At 42.3% G+C, this 23,444-nt stretch overlaps 1 protein-coding gene across 1 annotated transcript; it reads right to left on the bottom strand.

Annotated features, from left to right (window-relative positions):
• Window positions 1-12,510: 12,510 nt before the first annotated feature.
• Window positions 12,511-22,754, bottom strand: LOC129834708 (monocarboxylate transporter 2-like). Its single transcript, XM_055899945.1, has 4 exons — window positions 22,538-22,754; window positions 19,961-20,104; window positions 17,483-18,325; window positions 12,511-14,005 (listed from the first exon to the last, which is right to left on the bottom strand). The coding sequence occupies exons 1-4, from the start codon at window positions 22,752-22,754 to the stop codon at window positions 13,737-13,739; spliced, it is 1,473 nt and encodes a 490-aa protein (XP_055755920.1). The 3' UTR covers window positions 12,511-13,736.
• Window positions 22,755-23,444: the final 690 nt, after the last annotated feature.

The following is a 23,444-nucleotide window of genomic DNA, read 5'->3' as shown; positions in this document are numbered from 1 at the left end:
ACACATATGGAATCATGTAGTAACCAAAAACATTGATTACTACATAGCCACCCTTTGCAACCCTTTGCCTTGATGACAGCTTTGCACACTCTTGGCATTCTCGCCAAAGGGTTCTCCCACCAAGTCAAAACGGGGATCCGAACCAGCGACCTATCGGCCACCGGGCCAAGCTCCCAACCACCAGGCCACCAACCATCAAAGATTCCCCACAGTTCTCCAAAAGCTGCCCCTCAACCATCCAAAACCTCTCCCTCTCCTTGTGCTGATCTATTGGAGTTGTTGTGAGAGGGTTACATAAGCAAGTGACATCATCATTCTACTCTCTATCCAGTACCTGCCTAACGATGAGGCTCTTTGATCTCTTGGAGCAATTAGCTCATGGTGGAGATAAAGATAGACCAGTCTCCTCCTCTCCTCCTCTCCTCCTCTTCTCCCTTCATCCACCTCTTCTCTTCTTCCTCTACTTCCCCCTCCTTGGCTCCGTGGCGAGGCCAGGCGAGGTGAGGGAGGAAGATGACAGCCTCACTTTCTGTGAACATCCTTATCAGCTCGGGACATATTGATCACATTAACATTACCTCACACTCTAATCAATGGCTGGCCCAGCTACTGAGCTGTGCTTATTGTGAAGACAAAGGATTTTATTTTTCATCATCTCATCTATCATCTCTATCTCTTCCTCCCGCTCGCTCTTTGTTTATTTATCTCTCTCTTTCTTTCTCTGCCTCTTCCCTGTCTCGTTCTCTCTCTTTCACTCACTCATCCTCTCTCTTGATCCCTCGCTTTCTCCGTCCATTTTCCCCTCCCTCTCTGTTTTTGTGATGGGAACCCAGGTGTTGGCTGAAATGGAGGACATGAAGACAGTGGAGAGAGCTATTGAGCAAGCAGCAGGAGTTAAATGGAACAAATACAATCCCTGTTTTTGTTTCTTGTGGGTAACTGAACATCACCAAAATATGTTCTTACACGCGCATGCACAGACACACACACACCCTGATAAACAACCTTGTAAACCCTACACTACAGCTTTGTTCCAATGTCCTGCAGCAAATATTCTCTGTGATCTTTCAGAATTGATAGTGACCCCCTTTATATCCATTTCTCTCCAACACAAACAGCAGAGCCAGCAGACTGTGGATGTAGCCCCTGCAGAACATAAGCATTACTGTCAGTCTCTCACCAGAGCATGCCCAAATCCTTAGAGCAACTTTCGAGCAAATGTATTAATATGATTTACATGAAGTTCAACTTCTCGCATGCAGCCAAAGAGGCCATTCTAAAATAAGCAGTGGTGACAGAGCCAATGTGTTATGTGTGTCAGACCCGGGGCAGGGGGGTCTCCCAGGGGAGCGCTGGCCTGGAAATGACACAGACTGCGAGAAGAACCCAGATGCAGGGGAATCAGTCATCTCATCTGCAGGGGCAAAAAAAGGACAAAGATGCATTACAGGAGCTATGGACACAAACACCTGATATTTCACGCATAAGGGTTTAAATGTTATTTCAGAGAGGGATTATTATGCAGGAGAGATGATGCAAGGGCATGTTTTCAACACCAAGAACACTTTTCAGAGGTACTGTGGTAGCTATATTTTTCAAAGCACTTATTTACAGAAAAGAGCATTATTTATGACATTATTCTAAGGACTATATTGAGGATTTCTTACAAACTAAATGTCCTTCCAAGATGTTTGATGTATAACTAGGTAATAACAGGTTTAATATAATAACAAGCGGTCAAAGACAGCGATGATACTGAAATTACTGAAATATAGCAATATACAGTATTATGATAAAATAAGTGGTCATGTCATAATCATGGTAACCACAAGGTCAATATCCTCTCCAACATCTTGACTGCATTATAATCTGCAACTAAACTGACACCTTTTAAAGTGGAATGATTTTTGACAAACCACAATGGAATCTCTGGAGAGCTGAGGTGATAGAAGAGGAGGAACACAATCCAGTGTCAAATGGAACATGAGGTACAGAAGAATGATTCCCTCCAGAGCCACACAGAATGGCCTGGAATATTCTAACAGGACCATGGCACGCAACAAGAAACACCAGGACCTGTAAAAAGCAAGAGCTTCACACTTAAGCACAGGCACCATGCCGTAAAGCGAAAGAAAAGCCCTGTGTCAAGGGTATCAACAACACTACAGACCCAATGTCCCACATGCATGCCTCCACTATTCCCAGCCACAACTGTGAAATGACCAGAATGCCTTCCTCTTAACTGTGAAAAGGGGAAAAAACTCACATTTCAACACCTAGTTTTAGCTTGAGACCCCAAAGACAACTGTGACCGAGTCAGAAACCCATCCAACAGAGAGAGGAGGAAGTAAGGATTCATTTAACCATGTAAGGAACTTTCTAGCCATGCAAATCTGATTGTCAGTTTCTGCCAGGAAATCCATAACCACAGTGCGATATTAATTACTCCTGCAGGATCCATTCTATATTTAATATGCAGGGCGCATCCAGTCATTACCAGCCTGTGTTTCAGCCCTGGCCTGCATGTCAGCAGTAATCAAATCTAAATGTTAACAACAACACGTCCAGCAATCAATACAGAGGAGGAGGGAGGAGGGGGGAATTTACAGCACAACATTAATTCATAATTTCATTTGTGTTTGTTTCTTCATTTTTACACCATGTCAAAATCCTATTGACACATATCAACCCCTCGCCCCTTCATATTCCATTGGGCTCCCGAGTGGCACAGCGGTCTATGGCACTGCATCTCAGTGCAAGAGGCATCACTACAGTCCCTGGTTTGATTTCAGGTTGTATCATACCCGGCCGGGATTGGGAGTCCCATACGGCGGCGCACAATTGGCCCAGTGTCATCTGGGTTTTGCCGGGGTAGGCCGCCATTGTAAAAAATAATTTGTTCTCAACTGACTTGCCTAGTTAAATAAATGTTCAATTTTATAAAATAAACATAAAGTGTAAAAAAAGATTCCCTAAATATGATTCTCTTAGTGTTCTTTAGCATCACTTTTCACACAAGCCTACTTAGCCTTTGTAGTAGATATTCTTCAGTCCACACACATTCAATCTATTTATTGATCCTTTATCAAACATTTCGTTATGTATTGTAATACAAAAAAACAATCATATTTTATTATCACTAAATACGTAGTTGATGAATCAGATTATGCATGACATAATGTATCTGAAGATAACCGCTCCAGTCTCCCAGTTTATCAAGCCCTCCAGCTGGTCTAACCTCAGCTTTGACCAGGGAGTGACCAGAGACTGTCAGACTGCCATCAGCCCTGGCTCAATCAGCCTCAACCGCAGTGCTTAGTTACTGGGCAACAGTCAGATGAGAATTTAAACAGTTCAGATAACGCTGCCCTGAAACTTCAACAGTGGAGCAACACTGACCTCTAGTGTCTGAGAAAATCACAGAACAACTCTGCCTGTTGCTCTCCCACCCCGCAGCTACTTGAGCTCTCAAATTGCTTTCTTAAATCATTCTGAATGTGAGAGGGGACATAGATCAAGCCATGGAGGAATACAAAAAAAACAAAGCACTGTGCCAATTACTGGCCGTGGGTCCACATCAGACTTTTAAAAACCTAATCAATCACTTTCTCCCTACGTGCGTGTGTGCTATGTGTGTCACCCAGATCATAGCCCAGAGTTTACACCACCACTGTAGGTAGACATTAGCCCACCTCCACTGCCTGTGACTTATTCAGAATAGTGACATGTTTAGTGACCTTGGGATAGCTAGAAATCGGAAATGTGCACCTGTCACACAGCTCTTCTCTCAAAAAACAGCCCTCCAGATCAGTTCAGTTCTGTTTTAGACAGGCAGTGAAGAAGCCACCTGCAGGTGTTAGTGCTCAGAGTGTGTCAGGGGCACTGAGCTATAATAGTAACAGTTAGGGGCAACCCAGGAGTCCTCCCAGGCCTGGACAGGCTCATTAATATAGGTATGTTACTGAACACAGGGCCAGGGCTGACAACAAAAATATTCTACTGTGAAGAAGAGACATGTCCGATTGGCACCACGTTCACACAGGCAGGACTGAACAGATGCCATTCATTTCTGCTGGCCAGTGGCCCAAAGATCAGTTGGCCACCCATCTCCAAAAAACACCAACCAGTAATGAGTGAAATTAATGCTCAACTCAGTGATTAGACAGAAAGAAGCTACACTACATAGTTCTTTCCTTCTCTCCAATTCCCTTTCTCTGTTCCTCTCTTTCTCCCAACCCCCCACCCCCACGCCACCCACCCTCTCTCTCCCTCTTTGTATCTTCCTCTCTCTCTCGCTTCCTCAATCTCTTTCACTCTCTTTCACTCTCTCTCTGTCTCTCTCCCTCTTTGTATCTTCCTCTCTCTCTCGCTTCCTCAATCTCTTTCACTTTCTTTCACTCTCTCTTTCTCTCTCTCTCTGTCTCTCCCTCTTTGTATCTTCCTCTCTCTCTCGCTTCCTCAATCTCTTTCACTCTCTTTCACTCTCTCTCGCTCTGTCTCTCTCTCTCTCTCTCTTTGTATCTTCCTCTCTCTCTCGCGCTCTAGCTCTCTCTCTCGCTGTCTCTCTTTGGCAGTTGGCATGTTGGTTGCTGATGCATTCCTATGACATATTGAGGTAATAAAAAGCCCTCCTCTGGGACGGCCATGCTGGACTAATTAAACACCAACGCGACCTTATTGCGGGAGGCAGTTGCCATGGAATAGCAATACATTTGGGCCCTGCGTCGACTAGATCTCTCATCTCCAATTTATGGGGGGGGGGGGGGTTGCAGGGTTGTCACCCGGCACAGCCAGAAGAGGACTGGCCACCCCTCATAGCCTGGTTATGGAACCGCCACCTGTCCCAGACCTGTTGTTTTTCAACTCTTAATGATCGGCTATGAAAAGCCAACTGAAAATTATCCATGATTATTATTTGACCATGCTTGTCACTTATGAACATTTTTGAACATCTTGGCATAGTTCTGTTATAATCTCCACCCGGCACAGCCAGAAGAGGACTGGCCACCCCTCATAGCCTGGTTCCTCTCTAGGTTTCTTCCTAGGTTTTAGCCTTTCTAGGGAATTTTTCCTAGCCACCGTGCTTCTACACCTGCATTCTAGCTGTTTGGGGTTTTAGGCTGGGTTTCTGTACAGCACTTCGAGATATTATCTGATGTACGAAGGGCTATATAAAATAAAATTGATTGATTGATTGATTGATTGTTACCTCAAAAGGCCCAATTACACAAAATAATAATTTCCTCAGTATAAATGAGCTGGATTGATCCCCAGCACAGAGATACTACTTTGATAGGAGGGGTACAGACTGTTTGTGTTTGTCGAGCACATGTGAGATGGATGGAGAAAGGTTATCTTATCACTATGTGCAGTAGGTTATAGTTCCCCAACCAATAGAATGAATAAACATGACCAAAGAACACTATCTTCCCTGCATAAGTGGAAGCAAATAGATATTTTTCTGCCTCAGGCAAGGTAAATAAATGCACAGGCCGCTCTTGAATAAGCAATCCGGAGGCCAGTTTATAGTTATTCCCCCTCTCATTATTAACCAGAGAAGAACATTAAATTAACATGAAGAACATTAAATCCTAAGCCATATGTCTCATGTTGCTCAAAAACATAATTACTTCCTACTAAAGAACAAGATGTTTTCTATATTGTGTGACTGAGTGGGTGTGTGTAGACACAAGGCAAGCTGAGGAGATGAGAGAATCCAAAATAAAGAGTGTGAGTGTGAAACTGAGGCACCTGGTGCTGTGCAATGTGTGGTCAACCTGTAAGGCTTCAGAGTGTGTGTGCTGTGTGTGTGCGCTGTGTGTGCGCTGTGTGCGTGTGTGTGCTGTGTGTGTGCGCTGTGTGTGCGCTGTGTGCGTGTGTGTGCTGTGTGTATGCGTGTGTGTGTGAGGGGGTTGAAGGTGTCCTTTGATTTGGCCTGTTGTGCACTGGGGCTCAGTGCGACAGATGACTCAGCACCTGTCATCACGATACACCACTCATCAGTCATCCACTCCATATGCTGCCCATTAAAACCAGACATGTGAGCAACTTCCTGGCAAAGTCCAAGCACCTACTGACCCACTCCACATCTGCTTACAAAGCCTTAATCACATTCAGTGGAGAGATGAAGAGGAAGAGAAGAGAGGGGAAGAAAGAAAGAGCGAAAAAGAGAGAGGGAAAGAGAGATTGAGTGTGAGAGCGTGCGTGCGTACGTGTGTGAGCCTGGGTTTCTGAGAAAGAGATGCAGAGGGTATTCTCTTCAAAAAGCCAGGATTCAAAGAGCAGGGAGTTTCAAAAGGAACCAGCACTGAGGGCAGTTTGGTTTGAACTGTGTTTGTGAAAAGGACTCTGGGTAAGAAATACATTTCTGAAGACCATTAAGTGAGTTTCTGTCAGAGATAGGAGAGGAAAGTAGTATGCGAAATGAGGCGGGGGAAGGCATCGGCACCTCTGCAGAGGGGCTATAGGGGGCGGTACAGGGGATGTACAGAAGCAGCAAAAGTGTGTGCTCACATTGAGGGAGGAAGAGAGAGAAAGAAAGAGAGAGAAGAGAGAAAGGGAAAGAAATAGTGAGACACATAGTGGGACAATAGTGGGACAATAGTGGGACACATAGTGGGACAATAGTGGGACACAGTGGGACAATAGAGGGACACAGTGGGATAATAGTGGGACACAGTGGGACAACAGTGGGACACATAGTGGGACACATAGTGGGACACATAGTGGGACAATAGTGGGACACATAATGGGACAATAGTGGGACACATAATGGGACAATAATGTGACAATAGTGGGACACAATGTGACAATAGTGGGACACATAATGGGACAATAGTGGGACACATAATGGGACAATAGTGGGACACATAATGGGACAATAGTGAGACACAAAATGTGACAATAGTGGGACACATAGTGGTAGAACATTGGCCTCAGGCTGTTCTACGTGCTGTGACTCCCATCTCTGCCTTCAGGAAGCTACGTGTGTGTGCATGTCTGTGCATGTCTGTGCATGCATGCACGTGGGGGTGTTTGAGGTAGGGGCCAGCATTGGCCCACATTCCCTGCTCAACCTGGTGCTGTAGTGATGGCTACAACATTACAGTGTCAGTGGCCCTGTGCCCCGCCACGCCAGCTCCTTCACACACACATAATAAACACACTCCATCACCCGATCAAGCTCAGCCGCACAGACCAATCACAAGCAACAGCCCAAAGAGAGCAAATTAATTATAGATGTACGTTAAATTACTTTCACTACCTCCCCTGGTCCATGGGTGGGACAGAGAGAGTGACTAATGAAATAGTGTTTCAATACCTCCTCTAGCCGTGAACTCTCCCCTGTCTCTCTTACTCTCTACTGCTCCCACTCTTTTTCCAACCCTCTATTTCTCCTTCGCTTTTCTACCCCACCTTTTCTCTGCACCTCCCCTCCTTTACTGCCCCTCTCCCTCTCTCTCGCTGTCTCTCTCTCTCCTACCCTCCCTCCGTCTATCTCAATGTGGCTGACTGCTGAACAGTGAGAAACTGGTGCTTATTTTTATTCTAAGGAGGGCTGTGCAGAAAAGGCAATGTCAAATGTTGGTGTGAATAGATAATGCATTAAGGAAGGTCTACTGGGGGGATGGACAACAAAGGTGAATTGTGCAAAGAAGACCGAAATGACCCAGGATTCATCACTGCAGGATTCCTAACAGGGGAAAGTGTGAAATAGGATCTGCTCCATGAAGGTACTGGGAAGAGAGAGGAGAGAAGGGGAGGGATAGATTATGGCCACACTCCACAATAAGGGAAAAAGTAAACCCTGCTGTATATACCATCTCTCATATAAACAATATACAAAAGTCACACATATAAAGATAGTACAACAGGCCCAACTGTTAAACAACTTCATTTTGGTCGGAATAAAACCCCTTGCGGTAATGTTTAAACTGGTCAATATTTATATTGTCTTCAATCATAGGAAATTCTTCTGTCCTACGTTCAACTGAAAAAAACTGCCTCTCAAAAGGAATATATTCTGAATATATTAGCTAGCTCTAGTGTAAATTGTCACAAAGACGGTTCTGCCCACCCTCCCACTCTGTACTGTAAAGCAATCTAATCTGGCATTTCTTGCATGATGTCAAACCGTACACATGGGGACACATTCTGACATTTAACAAAGCAGTTTGTCAAACCTAAGCCGCCTTTGATGAACCTCACTTTCATATGGTTAATAATACAAATACGCAGAGAACACTCCAATGGGAATCACACATTACCAAACATCCCATCTACAATACATAATGAATTCTCCCTGGGCTGCTTAGTGTGGAAATAGTACAGGTCTGACATTATACTCCAGAGTACAGGGATGTTCTCTCTAAACTAATAACTAGAACACGTCATCTCCAAAGACAGATAGACAGAAAGACAGAAGGTTTCCCCAGAATTGTGTCAGTGTGCTATGCTTGATCCTACAACAGTAGCAGAAGCAAGATAAGCATACTGGTAGCCTCTGTTCTGCTTGCACAACATCTATGCCTATCTAATCTGTGAAGCTCAGAGAAACACAACCCATTCAATTTCTACTGCTGATAGATGGTGGTGCTCTTTGAGCCCTGAGGGACTATATCTCTCCATCTCAACACGGCCCTGACTGTTTTCTTGTGCAAGCCAACTCTAAATTCATCAGAGGGACATTATCTTGTACACAGCACAGACCTGCATTACCAGGTGTCAAGGGTCAAGAAAAACACCCATTCAACTAACAGTATATCCATCTTATTTCATGTTAGGCTTTTCACCTGCTGTAGCAATTACACTTTCTTAACGAAGACTGTCTTTAATTTGACTATTGTATCTTAGTTCTTAACTATAATTGACATTCTACTGTGATCTGCCAATCCGTGTCACATATTTTACATGCATGGATCACCATCTGAGGTCATTTTGATCCCAAGAAGAAACTATTGGAAAAAGCAAAACATCATTATACATTTAAATAATGTTATATGAAATAGAAAATAACCAAAACAGATTATTCATTTAGCAAAATTACAGTTAAATACAAATGTTTCCTTAAAAGAAATTGTTCAATCCACAAGTACTAAAAAGCAGATTTACCATCATTTGATTGTAATATCATAAAACATTTTAATATACTTAATTTTAGTGACAAAAAGTTATTTATCCATTGATCCTGAGAGACAATGACCAAAACTATGGCTTAGTTTAATTTATTCACTTACCCTACAGCTAGCATCAGCATTACTGCTAGTGAAACAATGGGAGTGGTAGGGCCTATTGCAGGAGGCTTTAAAAAGTTAGCCCAAATCCTCAAAGTCACTTCAAACCAAATGTTATAGCAACGCAAATACCATAACAAGTTGCACATGTAGAATATTGGAGGAAATTATAGGAATTCTGGTATTAATATACAATTTTCCATAGAATAACAATTTTTTGGCAAAATACACACCAATACAGTCATACCTCATTATAACCAGTTATAACTATATGCGAGCCCATAAGGTGCTCCATCTCTGCAGGTGATCTGTCTATCAGGCCATGATCACTCCAACAGGTCCTCCTCCACCTTCTGAGGATATGTATAACGTAACAGTACATCTCCAGAGAATATCTGGATTAAAATAGATACTTTTTTAGATTTGCCCTAGAATAACTACTTTTTGGAGAAAACATAGCAATACATCTCTCTGTGTACATTCAGAGTGTATCTAAGTTCTGTATTGTAGTTCTATCAAGTATTTATACAATTGGCATATGTTGTATACCATTAGCAGATTTATATATGCACAAAAATAAGGCAATTTTGGTTTTGTACACAGTCATTTGATACGTGGTACAGCTATATCTCGGCAGATAATCTGTCTATCTGGTCAAAATCACTGAGACAGGTCCCCCTCCACCCTCTGGTGGTATGGATAACTTGCTATTATGTCTCCAGAGAAACATATATGAAAATAAAGGTTGGTTCAGTGTTTACATTTTTAGTTTAGAAAAAAAAACGAAGTCCATATTGATACAGAAACACTAAACAATGATTTAGAATTGTTAAGAACAAGTTTATTGACAAAGTCATGAAAATTTGAAGCATAGAAAAAAAACACCTTTGGGCTATGATAGAAAATGTGTCTCTGGGGTTAAAATGACTCCAGTCGGTAGTATGAGGGTTAAAATGACCCCCTTCGGTAGTATGAGGGTTAAAAAAAAGTTTGTCAAACCTAAGCCGCCTTTGATGAACCTCACTTTCATATGGTTAATAATACAAATACGCAGAGAACACTCCAATGGGAATCACACATTACCAAACATCCCATCTACAATACATACTGAAGGCTTGCTAGGCTGCTTAGTGTGGAAATAGTACAGGTCTGACATTATACTCCAGAGTACAGGGATGTTCTCTCTAAACTAATAACTAGAACACGTCATCTCCAAAGACAGAAAGACAGAAGGTTTCCCCAGAGTTGTGTCAGTGTGCTATGCTTGATCCTACAACAGTAGCAGAAGCAAGATAAGCTTACTGGTAGCCTCTGTTCTGCTTGCACAACATCTATGCCTATCTAATCTGTGAAGCTCAGAGAAACACAACCCATTCAATTTCTACTGCTGATAGATGGTGGTGCTCTTTGAGCCCTGAGGGACTATATCTCTCCATCTCACCACGGCCCTGACTGTGTTTCTTGTGCATGCCAAATCTAAATTGAAACACACTATAGACCTGCATTAGCAAGGTCAAGAAAAATACCCATTAAACAAACAGTATATCCATCTTATTACGTTAGGCTTTTCATCTGAGGTAAACATGATACTGTCTTAACAAAGAGTGAGTCTTTAATTTCCATATTGTATCTTAGTTCTTAACTAGAACTGACATGTCCATGTGGCCTGCCAATCAGTGTCTTATATCCTAATTTCATAAGAGAAGCATGTACAGTACCAGTCAAAAGTTTGGACACACCTACTCACTCAAGGATTTTCCTTAATTTTTACTATTTTCTACATTGTAGAATAATAATGAAGACATCAAAACTATGAAATAACACATGGAATCACGTAGTAACCAAAAAAGTGTTAAACAAATCTAAAAATATTTTATATTTGAGATTCTTCAAAGTAGCCACCCTTTGCCTTGATGACAGCTTTCAAAGTTTCGACTTCTTCACTATTATTCTACAATGTAGAATCTGGATCTGTGCCTTAGACCGCTGCGCCACCTGGGAGCCCCCCAAATACAGGTGTGTCAATCTTGTAGCGTCATACCCAGGAAGACTTGAGGCTGTAATCGCTGCCAAAGGTGCTTCAATGAAGTACTGAGTAAAGGGTCTGAATACTTATGTAAATGTGATATTTCAGTTTTAGATTTTTAATACATTTGCAAAAAAAATGTATTTTTTTGCTTTGTCATGGGGTAAAACAATGTAATCCATTTTAGAATAAGGCTGTAAGGTAACAAAATGTGGAAAAGTCAAGGGGTTTTCCGAATGCACTGTATGTTACATTTGGTATGGTTACATAAGACAGATGGCTACTTAATGAATAAACAAATGTAGGGTGGTTGATCAGGGTGGATGGGTAGGCATTTAACATGAATTTTTAGCAACTCAAAGGTTGCGAGTATGAATCTTATCATGGACAACTTTAGCATTTTAGCTAATTAGCAACATTTCAACTAGTTACTACTTTTTAGCTACTTTGCATGTTAAATAACCCTTCCCTTAACCTTAACCCTTTATTAACCTAATTCCTAAACTTAACTTTAACTCCGAGCCTAAATAACGTTAGCCAGCTATCTAGTGTTAGCCACCTAGCCAGAATTCATAACATATCATACGTTTTGCAAATGGTAATTCATAACATATCATATGAAATGGGTGATGGACATGCACAAATGTATACATAACATATGAAACGTAACAAATCATACTAAATGGAGTGTCTCGGATTTATGAACAACATAATACAAAATGCTCGGAGACCAGGTTGTGTCAACATGACCTCAAAGTTCTGTGGAGAGGTTGGTCACTCAACCACCCCTGTGGACACACCAGAGACCAGGAAGTTGTTCTGAGGAAAAGCATAAAGGGGCATTATGGGAACACACAGGGTGTAGATGGGGGTTGGGTAGGGGGTCAACAGGGTGGAGGGAACGGGGTGAAATCAAATATAATAATAAGATCCTCAGCCTCAGCGACCATCCCCCGGTCTCTGGGGCATCCACCACCTTGTCATGTCCCAGGACCTTGGAATGGGCTCAGTGGGCTGGTGTGTGTTCTAACTTATTGGCGTAGTGATTTGTTGAGTGTTTCAGACTGCATGCGGCTCAGAGCGCATAGCCTGGAACATCGGGGCCTTGATTCATTAGCTAGTCACACCCTTAGCGCTGACATTTTCAAACTTGTTACACAGCGTTCTAATTGGCGTGAAAAATTGAACACAGCTACAAACAGTCATGGCTGCATTGTAAATCTGGCTTTGACACCATGTTGTGTGCCATGTTGTCTGTCATTTTCCTCTCCCAATGTTAACATGCTGATAAGAAATAGAACACACAAACATGGTTTTGCCTTAGCTGAATTGTGATGGTAAAATTACAAGAAACAATAATCTTACCCATTTCAATAGCTACATGAGTACACACAGGTGAATGACAGGGTATTCACATCTGGTGAATTGTAATTGATATCATTTCTTTATGAAATAATTATATGCAAATACTGAATGATAATGATGTCATTTATTGCTGAGCACTCTACTCAACAATCATATTTACTTCAAATAGAGTTCTTCAAATAGAGCATTTAAAAAAGTGAGTTCCCATCAGTATCTTAAAACAATAAACGCATCTTTCAAAAAACACTAATGCAAAGTTGCAACCTATCTAGACATGAATTACATGGTTGTCATCATAGACTTCATAACAGCTGAAACTGTTTCTGCATTCATTCTATGATCTATATGTGAAAATGTAAAAGCAGACATATATTTTGGTCATATTGAAATATAAATGGATCCTGAACAAGAATCTAAAATGACATCATTATGTCTGTAACAGTGCATGTAAAAACATGTGTCATTCCTCATCCACTCATTGAAACATCAATACAGGTGGAAGAGTAAAATGTTCATGACTACCTCAAGGCTGAAATATTACAACCTCAGCATGTACGTGACACACATCTCAACTGCAAACGTGTGTTCAGTTTCATGATTGATATAACGTATGAATTTAACTGTCAAAATTCACAGAATAACACTCAATATAAATGTAAATATAATTTTTTAGGGGGTTTTAACTTATACGGTATACCTAGGGCCAGGAGAATTTACTGAGCACAAAAACAAATGATACTAGCTGGGACTGCGATACTAGCGGGAAGTGGCACACCTGGCAGCTCAAATAAATAAATAAAGGCCCAGAAAGGATTACGCTGCTATTTGATCTCATACAGTCAGAAGTACTTCTTTCCAAACAGCCTTTGTCAGCATGGGGGGGAAACTGCTACATGGGGAAAAACAACATAAGAGTAAAAACTTCAGGAGTGTCCCCCTCCAAGGTTAGTAGTAGTGTGTGTATGTTTGTGTGTATGTGTGTGGGGGTGGGCTATATACAGTATTGGGTAGGCCTATATACTGATATACTGGCATCAATATATGAGAGTGTACTTTAAACAGTGTTATCATGCATGGCTTAATTTAGTCTCTTCCGTTTCTGATTCGTCTCCCTAGGGGATTTGAGGCTTCTTAGCCTCCTTCCCTGCCTCTCCTTGCTCCTCTGAGGAGGGCTCTCCCCTCTCCCTCAGCCCCAGCCCCTGCTCCTGGTCCTGGCTCTCACAGCCCTCCTCTACCTGTCCCTCCTCCTGCCGCCTCTCTCGCTCCAGCATCCTGTAGTTGTAGACGTTCATAACAAAGAGGAAGAGTCCTGCGAACACCATCACCGCTCCACACATGAGGTACAGGTACGTGTAGTCACCAAAGGTGTCCACCAAGGCTCCTGAAGGGGAGGAGAGGGGAGATGTTACTGAAGGTTACATATAGTATCTAAGTTTCCCCCCCTATCAGATAAAAAGTTCAGTTATAGGAAGGATAGTTAGACAAGATGCCCACAAAATCCCCCTTGCTTACAGTATATTCCTATCAACAGGTTGTTATGGGTTAAGGTAAGCCTTTCCCCATCTCTCTCCACGAGGTGAATCAGGAGGTGTAACATGGGTATGGTTTAGATGTGCTTTTCAAACTCTGTTCGGTAGAGTAAAAGATCCTACTGGAGACATGACATGGAACCATTACACACGACCTTGCTTGCCACGGCTCTCAGGGAAGGCAATTTTGGCTGCTGCACCAGAACAAATCAGGAATGTGGCCATGTCGATTCTGAAAACGATCAAAATCTAGCCCGCTTCAGAGGAAAGTGACAAATGGAGTTTATATCCGATTGGAGCCATAAGCTTCTTGAACCTCCCCCTGTATCGATCTGCAGTCCTCCCCAACTCACTCAGCCTCCACAGTGAACATCTAATCAACTGTCTGTCCATCCGTCTGTGCATACTGTATAACAATTTGCAGGATCATGCAAGTCAGATGTTTGTAGGAACCACTAAATGGATTAACGAAGGGAAGAGCAACTGTGACAACAGTGTACGTTCCCAAGCTATTGTCTGCTCAGTTGATGGTCATTGACTAATTCATTCACAATGAATAACTTTAGAAAGTATAAGACAAGAGCTTGGAACTAGAAGGTTCTATCTGTAAAAAGAGGATTCTGAGATAATTGGCTTTAAAGTTCTAACCCTCATTGGTTTGAATGGTTTCAGCTATTTTTATCTTGTATTCTTTCAAACTTAACAACATGAATTATATAGGTAGAGAATATAAAACAGAACAAGGCTGTCAATAACACCATTTTTATAAAAATGCAGAAAGAAACTTATAGTTCCAAGCACTCGAACACCCACAGCAAAGCGACACTACATGATTTAACCACATCCCTTTTATGTATCTTATGTAACGTCCCCTTGTTTGTGCAATGAGACAGGGCCTTTGATTGCTCTCTATATTTCAAACTTATATTGAGGTGTTTATCTGTAATGGACTCATTTCCCGCAAACATCAGTTACTAATGGTCAATTACTGAGTCTGGCATTATTGAATCATCTGGGAGACACAATCAACACAACACCCCACTATACATAAACACAGAGTTAGGTTGTTAAATAGAAGGGCAGTTTTCAGGTTAGGTAAACCAATTAAAAGACAGGTCTTAATGAGTCAATTTTCAATTAAGTTGATGATGGAGGCATGAGCTTGTCTCTCTCACTCTGTCTGTGTGTCTGTGTGTTGTGTTTGTGTTTGTGTTTGTGTTTGTGTTTGTGTTTGTGTGTGTGTGTGTGTGTGTGTGTGTGTGTGTGTGTGTGTGTGTGTGTGTGTGTGTGTGTGTGTGTGTGGAGGTCACTTTGCCCGTGGTCCAGTACAAAGCAGCAACAGGGACATGGTCTGATTAATGGCGTTCTATCCTGTGGGTGTGTGCAGATGACCATCACCCTCATTAAGGCAACCCTTGATTGGCTGAATGGTAATTAAGTCCATCTGGCAGAGTCACCTCTTTTTTAAATGTATTCATAGCTTCATTATGGTCCAGGTACGGGCCTCTAATGAGTGAAGTCTGAACTGAGATTCATTAAACACCGAAAGCAAAAGGCTAATTACACCAATTACCTCACTTTCTCCTAATTAGGCTGACCCCCAGGTTTGGGAGGAGGCATGGCGCGGCATGACGAGGCTGGCTGTAATGAGGAGACTTGTAAGGGGAAATGTAGAGACTCTGCCCTCTGGAGAAGAACGCTCAACGTGCAGGGAGGCGCTTATTTACCCCCCATTAAATGAGCACCTCAGTACAGGGTCGCACAAAACAACCAGGAGGACTATACATTTACACCTCATTAAAACTCTGCAGAGGAGAGAGAAGCATAGGAATGCCAACAAACGTGATCCTACTTCTACCAGACAGACTAGACAGACAACCAGTTTGTATGGAGAAGAGAAGTGTGTTCTGATAGAGCCCGTTCTCCCTCCTTTTTCACTCCACCGTTTGTGTCTGTCTGCCATTTCAGAGACTGTGAAATGAGATGGGCTCTAGCAGCACTCTGAGGAGAACATTTGTATTCTGTCAGAGAAAGCCCACAGGTGGTTCAAAGACTAAGCAAGTTCACTTCCATGGAAATGTGTTATTTAACAGCTTGGGCTGAGCAGAGAATGTTAGCATTGTTAGTTCTCCTCTGTGCCAAATAAGACCAAAATGAAAGTGGGCTGTAGGAGACAGAGTTTTCTACATGTGTGCTATCCCTAGTAATCTCAGGGAAATATGGGCGGGAAACATAACCTTTTTGATTACACACTCAAAAAAACATGAAAGGAAAAAGGTCCTCTAAAAGTCACTGCTTGTGATTTAAAAAAAGAAGACCCGTCTTGGAATAACCTTGCACAATGACTCCTGATGTTCATTTCATCAGTAGTAAGCTATTATTGGGAAAGGTCTTTCTCATCTTAAACCTTAAATTCTGAGAGAGCTTTATGCCATCGTTTTAATAGTAAAGTGTACCAGATTGTGCACGCTAATTATGATTTGGGGTTAGGGTCAATGATTTGACTTGTATTATCAGCTAATCAAATGAAGTTGGTAACATCGCAATGGTCAAAGTTTTCCGTAACTCCAATAACTGAAACTCTCTAAGCTTGTGTTTGCAGCCAGTGGCAGTAGGTCTATTCTAGACCGAGGGGACCCGGTAAAGAGAGAAGGGGAAAATAGACAGAGAGACCTTCATTACCCTTACGGCTTCTTAGCTCCGAAAAATGTTCCATCATTTGTGTAGAGGACGAATCCTCTAGCGGGCGTGCCCTGAAAGCCAGAGCGGCCCGGCTTATTTACAACAGTAAATAACCGTGACCAATTACTGCTTTTCTCTGGGCAGGCAGTGCGCTCCAGGCCGCCCTGCTCACCGATGATAATCCAATTCTACTGGAATGTCTTACAATAATGACACCCTGGAAAGTAGTTGGGCTCCACTCCCGCACCATGCAGCATGCAGCGCACGGCCGTGACCGAGGAGCAGAGTGAGAAAGACGGGAACAACTGACTGGCGGGTTTTCTCTGCTCCAAATCCATTTTCTGCTTTATTTACCAAAGTTATTCTAAAGTAGGACTTTTCCTATACTCTGACAATAAAGGTTCTCTCAAGTGCATGCGTAACACTGGGATACTGTCAGCCATGTATTGAATGACCATGGAGAGGTGGTCTTGGGGGAAATGGAGGGAGAGTGTTTGTTGACTAAAGGGGAAATAGTGCTTGTCCTTTGTCAGTAGGGAGTAGGTTTGTCTAAAGGTGTCATAGCATTAGTTGTCTAAGAGCTGTATGGTTGTGTATTAACTTGAGAGAGAGGGGGATTGTGTGCTGTGTGCAGTGTGTAGGCTTACCTCCAATAGGTGGTCCCAGGAGCACGGGGCAGCACTCTATGATGGTGGCCAGTCCCACTGCACTGGAGAACCGCTGAGGCCCCACCAGGTCCATGAGCGTCTCAAACAGCAGGGCACACACCATTCCAAATGCTATGCCAAAGAACACTGAGTAGGCCGCCAGCCCCCCGTACCCACTGGCCAAGGGACACAGCAGGTGGCATAAACCATTATAGATGATGGCAAAGCTGAAGAAGTACTGTATCCTGGGCCTGATCCATTTAGTGTTAGCCATCAGCCCTGTCAACGGCCTGGCAAACATGTCTACGAAGCCCATGATGGACAAGAGGAAGGCGGAGGAATACTCGTCGAAGCCATGGCTCAGTGCGTAAGGGGCCAGGAACACTACAGGGGCGAAGAAACCAAAGAACATCACCGCGTTCCCTACAATGTAGATCAGAAAGCCCCTGTGTTTGAAGAGCGAGAGGTCCAGAACCTTGTTGAAGTTGTCCAAACAGCCTTTCTCCAACTGTCTGTTGTGTCCATTCACCTGGGCCTCAGACCGGTCAGTGGTAGGTTTCTTTGGGGTTCCGTTTGTCTGCGTGAGTTGGTCTCCAGTTGGCTTTGGACCAATGGGCCTCATGAGAGATCCGGCAACACAGCAGTTGAGCAGCAGACCTCCCAGGATGAAGAAACTGCCCCTCCAGCCAAATTGGTTAAACAGGAACTGGTTGATAGGTGCTAAGGTACAGAGGAAGACTGGACTTCCTGCCATGGCCAGCCCATTGGCTAACGGCCTCTTGACTTGGAAGTACTTCCCAATGATGGTGACGGATGGCTGGAGGTTAAAAGAGAGACCAAATCCTGCGGGAAATACAAGAGAGGAGAGCAGTCACGTTCACAAGTTCCATTTTCAGAGGCTAAAACCTTGACATAAACGCCTGGTACTGCAGGATTAAATTAAGACCAATTCTACTTTGTGCACATTAAGGTTCCATCTCATTGAACATTGCCTACTAAAATCTCATTAAGGAAAGCAGGAATAATTTCAGAAATGATTTCTCCATTTAAATTGCAATACATTACAGGCTCCGGGTAGTCCATTCACTACCACCTCCTTTCCCAAAAATCCAATTTAGTAGCATTTCAGCCTGTAAATGAGCATCTTATTCTCTAAATGAGTCTTCACTTTAAGATGTAGAGCTCCAGGTAGCGACCTCGACTGACCCATTCCATCATTCTAACATTTGCTAAATGTCTGCTGCTCCCACACTAATGCCCACTGAGCTACACAATTTCCAAAGCCTTATTTTACAAAATTTACAGATAAAAAAATAGTTCTTAGTATGCATTCCTCCTGGATTAAAATGGCATAATGCCAACACAGATTTTGATTAGTTTTCACCTCCATTGTCTAAAGAGGTGGTCAACAATTATTGCTGTCTCAACTTGATTGATTTAGGAGCCTCATTAAAGTACACTGATTAGAAATTAATACTCATTTGATTTATTATTTGTCTCTTTTAGAGGGTACAAACTAAGAAAATCAATTCCATTTAAATGGTAGCTGCATTTACAAGGAGTTCTGTATCTCAACTACCATCTAAACTCACAGGGTGTTTGTGGTAGCTTTCAACGGACTGGTAAGATGTATGTGAGAAAGGGATGTGTGTGTTAGCCTAGCTAGCGCATCTCACCGGGCCAGGGCAGAGGGGATGCAGAGAGATTAGAACACAACACAAGGCCCTATAGCTATAGCCACCTCCTCCCTCTATTAATCTTCCAGGCCTGCGGGTCTGGCGCTGGCTAATGAGTCTCGTTGGGTGGAGGATGGCGGCGACTCCCGTGAGGGGACCAGGACTGGAGCCTACGGGAAAGAACAGGGGTCCTGGTAGACCATGCTCTCTGGAAACCGGAATGACACCGTCTTAATTACACCTGTGCTGTCCTCACAGTGCTCCGGCCCAAGCCCAGAGGCTGAGAGACTCCCTGGGCCCAGACAGACTGCATGCCAGCCAAGCCAGGGAGACCTGGGCCACCCAGGAAGGATACGCACCCCTAGAGGAGCACCACCAGGGCTGGTTGAGAGATGGAAGAGGGTTGGTCTAGCGGTGGGGTAAACAAGTCTAAGACCCTGTCAGGAGACTAGTTCACTCACACTTTACTTCACATACACAACCTCCAACGAGTCCAGCCATCGTCCCAGATGTCTTTCCTGAAGAAAACTCTGAGGCCTATATCTAAAGTTGTGTTTTATGTATAATGAATCCACTACAGTATCTTCAATAGAACCAATAATTCAATTGCTTAGGTTTTCACATTTAGAGCAAATAGTAAGCTTATGGATTAGGCCTACAGAAACTATTAGTATCTCTCATTAGTCAAGTTAATGGTATTAAAAACAAGTTATTTCTGTTTCTGTTGGCCTACACATAATATACCCATCAATCACAAAACAAGCCATGTCAATCAAATGTATGGTATGAGTGGGTACCATACCTCCAATGACTCCTACGCATATGTACAAATGCGTAATGGTATTGCCAAAAGAAGCAGAAACCATACCAACGCCACACATCACTCCACCAGCTATGACCACAGGCCGGCTTCCATAGCGATTGACCAGAATACTGCTGATAGGTCCTGCAAAGAAAAAAGTGAGAGAGGAGAGATGAAAAGGGGAGAGAAAGTGTTCGTCTTAGGTTCATGCAGCATTGAGATAATAGATAGGCAGTTGACATCGGACCGATAGATCCCTCCCGAAACCTAACCCTTGATCTTACGTTACCCCTAATGCACTGCTGTTCAAATATCCACACAAAGTAACTTGTCGGGCGTGAATAGATGGCTGATGTTCTAAATAGTTATCTTACCTACATAAGCAAAGCAGACCAGTGCCTAATTTGCATTTCTCCTGATAATGTTCCCACAGAAAAGTGTGATCAATCATTAAATAGCCTTCTATATTCTGTCTCTCTTTATCCTTCATTCAAAACCCTGCCACAGAGAATATGTACAACAGTCCTTTAGCATCATACAACCTAACACCCACTTCTGTTCCCTGCTAAAACCAGAGGATTTAAATAGTCGCTAAATCATTCCCTTCAATTCATTTAACAAAAACAAATGAGGGAGCATCAATCAAAAAAATATGTAGGCTGACACGAATATTGAAATCTCAACATGCTGCCTTTCTAGTCAGTGCTGGAATGATACTGCAAGGCGGGTGATAATTGAAAATAACTAGTAAACAATAAGAAGATTACAGTTTTGGCATACAGCTAAATCCATTGTCCAAAATTGATTTCATACATTAAAAAACACATTTTAAATCGTTCTACATTGATCAGGACTTATGCACATCAAAAGGACGAGCTAAATGTGAAAAAACAAATCATTTCACTCGTCAATTAGACATTATGACAATGACCTTGGTGTTATACTTCATATAAAAGCAGCTGTACACTGCACGTGTTCAAATAATAACTAGCCTCCTCATTTTATTTCTGTTTAGTTTTTTAATCAAATCTGCTTATAATCACCTCCAGAGGTACTCTTTCTCCATATCTAGTCTTTTATCCAAAATGCTATGTTTAGTCATTACAGCGTAAACATTTTTTTTTTTTTACTACAGCTGAATCTATAGATAAAAAGATACACTTTCATATGTACCTATCTACACGATACAGAAGAAATCTCTGGATTAGCTATTACATAAAAACATGTCATCCTAACAGTGACCTTAGCCATTGCTTGAACAGATTAATTCAGCCTAGTAAACCCTGTGTGGATATAGAGACTAGGTGTACATACAGACCCTGTCTTCCTAGTGACTGTGTCACTTTGGGGTGGCATCCCAGACATCATCACAATTTCCTCACCCATTAGAACTTTATCACTCTGGTTCCCTAAGTCATAGGTCCCCTGAAATGCTGTCACGTTTGTCCCATAGGGACTTGTTGTGAGGCCCAAATGTACTGAACCCATGTCTGATATATTCCCCCTGTCTTTTTTCCACTGTGTGACATTGCAAAAGCCGAGTCAAGGACAATATGATAAAGACATGTGCCTCTGCCACTGTGCGTGGGAATATTTCACAGAATTCTCTATGCTGGTGAATGCAGGTGAGTCAGGCGCCCTGTCGTCTTTTAACCTTGCAGCCACTGATGGATTTACCTCCAACTTCAATTGGATCATTCTGTTATAATATCTCAGTGTCATCTAATGAGTCATTGAAGGTGCATTATAAAACATCCTTACACTTGAGCCACAGACTGACAATTATGAATATACAAATGTTCATGCAAACAGAGCAAGGATAGACAAAATAAATAACATTTGCAACTGACAGTCCAGACATTTGTGACCTGGATCACTCCATGATGGCCTACTGAATGTGCCCCAGGGTGAATCACCTGCCGCTGCACGGCCCCAATGATAAGTCAAAGAGTGGGTTTGTTTAAACATCCAAATTCGTGTCAGATGCAAAAGCACATGAACAACCCATTGCTAACCCTTCCATATGAAGCCTAACAATAGGCAGCAAGACGCAGCCACTGGTTTAGCAGGTAGTTTTACTCAATATATTACATTTACAGTTTTCCAAGATGAAAGAGGTTGCTGTCAAAGATCAGTGTACTAAAGTAAGAGGCAACAAGGTGTTTATTCTATCAACATGATTAAGTAGGTTAGGTTACTTACAATTGCTTGTCTTTTATCTTAAATGGCCTAGTACAGTATTTTCTTCAACTAGTAAACTTACTAAATAAACTACAAACAGATGTTATTATCCCTGAATAATAGATATGATTTTAGAGGAGACAACTGCACAAAGACTTTAATATTTAGGCATTCATAATAATTTGAACACAGCAATACTCATTACTCTTGATCAGTTACAGCTATTACAATGAGTCCTCACATGGAAGATATAGGCCTACATTTTAGGGATGACAAAACAAACAACTAAAACGCTCCATACAAGCCATGCATCCCTTAATACATAATCTGTGCATTGTGGTCATAATTGACTCAATGCTGACTCAGAGCTGCTTGGCTACATGCATGTCTACTCACCACCGGCATACATTGCTGCAAGCATGATGGAAGAAATCCATGCAATCTGGCTGTAGGAGGCACCGAAGATCAGCTGGATGTCTTTGAAGAAGACCGTGAGGGCTTTGGGGAAGGCATACGAGAAGCCGATAGAGATGAAGGCCCCAAACACCACAGCCCAGCCCCAGCCCCCGTCCGGAGGGGTGTCCCGCAGAACAGATGCTGGTGCAGGGGACATGTTTCTGTTGATAGAAGGGAGGAGGATGATGATCTAAGTGTTTCATGAAAGCAAAAACATAATCTTGAACGTACCTTTTTTTAGAAAGCAGATGAATCACCAGAGAGAGCAGTCAATCAAATCATCACTTTATTTACCCAAACCAATTGTTTGACTCAGGGTGTCAGGACTGTGTAATAATTTTTGTTGACACTAAATAAGACCTAAATACGAGTTTATCAAGAAATATCCTCTGTAGTTGTTTTTCATCTGCACTACCCATTGACTGAAATATTAATTTAGCTATATTTACGTCATAATGACCACTAAAGAGGCCAATTTTGCACTTACAATAAAATATATACAAATATTTGTTCACTTTTTTTTCACCTCCGACACTTATGTTATGTGAAAAAAATCCCAAACTTGTTTTTTTCGTGTCTCAGAGGGATATGGAAGTTGCATCAGTCTACCTGATGATGAGACGCACACAGCAGCACGTAAACGAACGAGGGCACTTTAGTTTAGGTTCTAAGAATGTAATTTCAGAAGTAGCCTAATGATGATTTGTGCTGCCTTCAGCAAACGAAGACTCAACTGTGGTTTGTACACGTGGATATCCGACTTGGAATACATACACACAACAGAAATTTGAAGCGCGTCAAAATATTATACATTGGATGCAAGACAAAAAAAGTTAAACGATCTTAC

Source organism: Salvelinus fontinalis, chromosome 3, assembly GCF_029448725.1.
Source record: "Salvelinus fontinalis isolate EN_2023a chromosome 3, ASM2944872v1, whole genome shotgun sequence".
Taxonomy (NCBI): domain Eukaryota; kingdom Metazoa; phylum Chordata; class Actinopteri; order Salmoniformes; family Salmonidae; genus Salvelinus; species Salvelinus fontinalis.
This window is presented reverse-complemented; position numbering and strand designations above follow the sequence as displayed.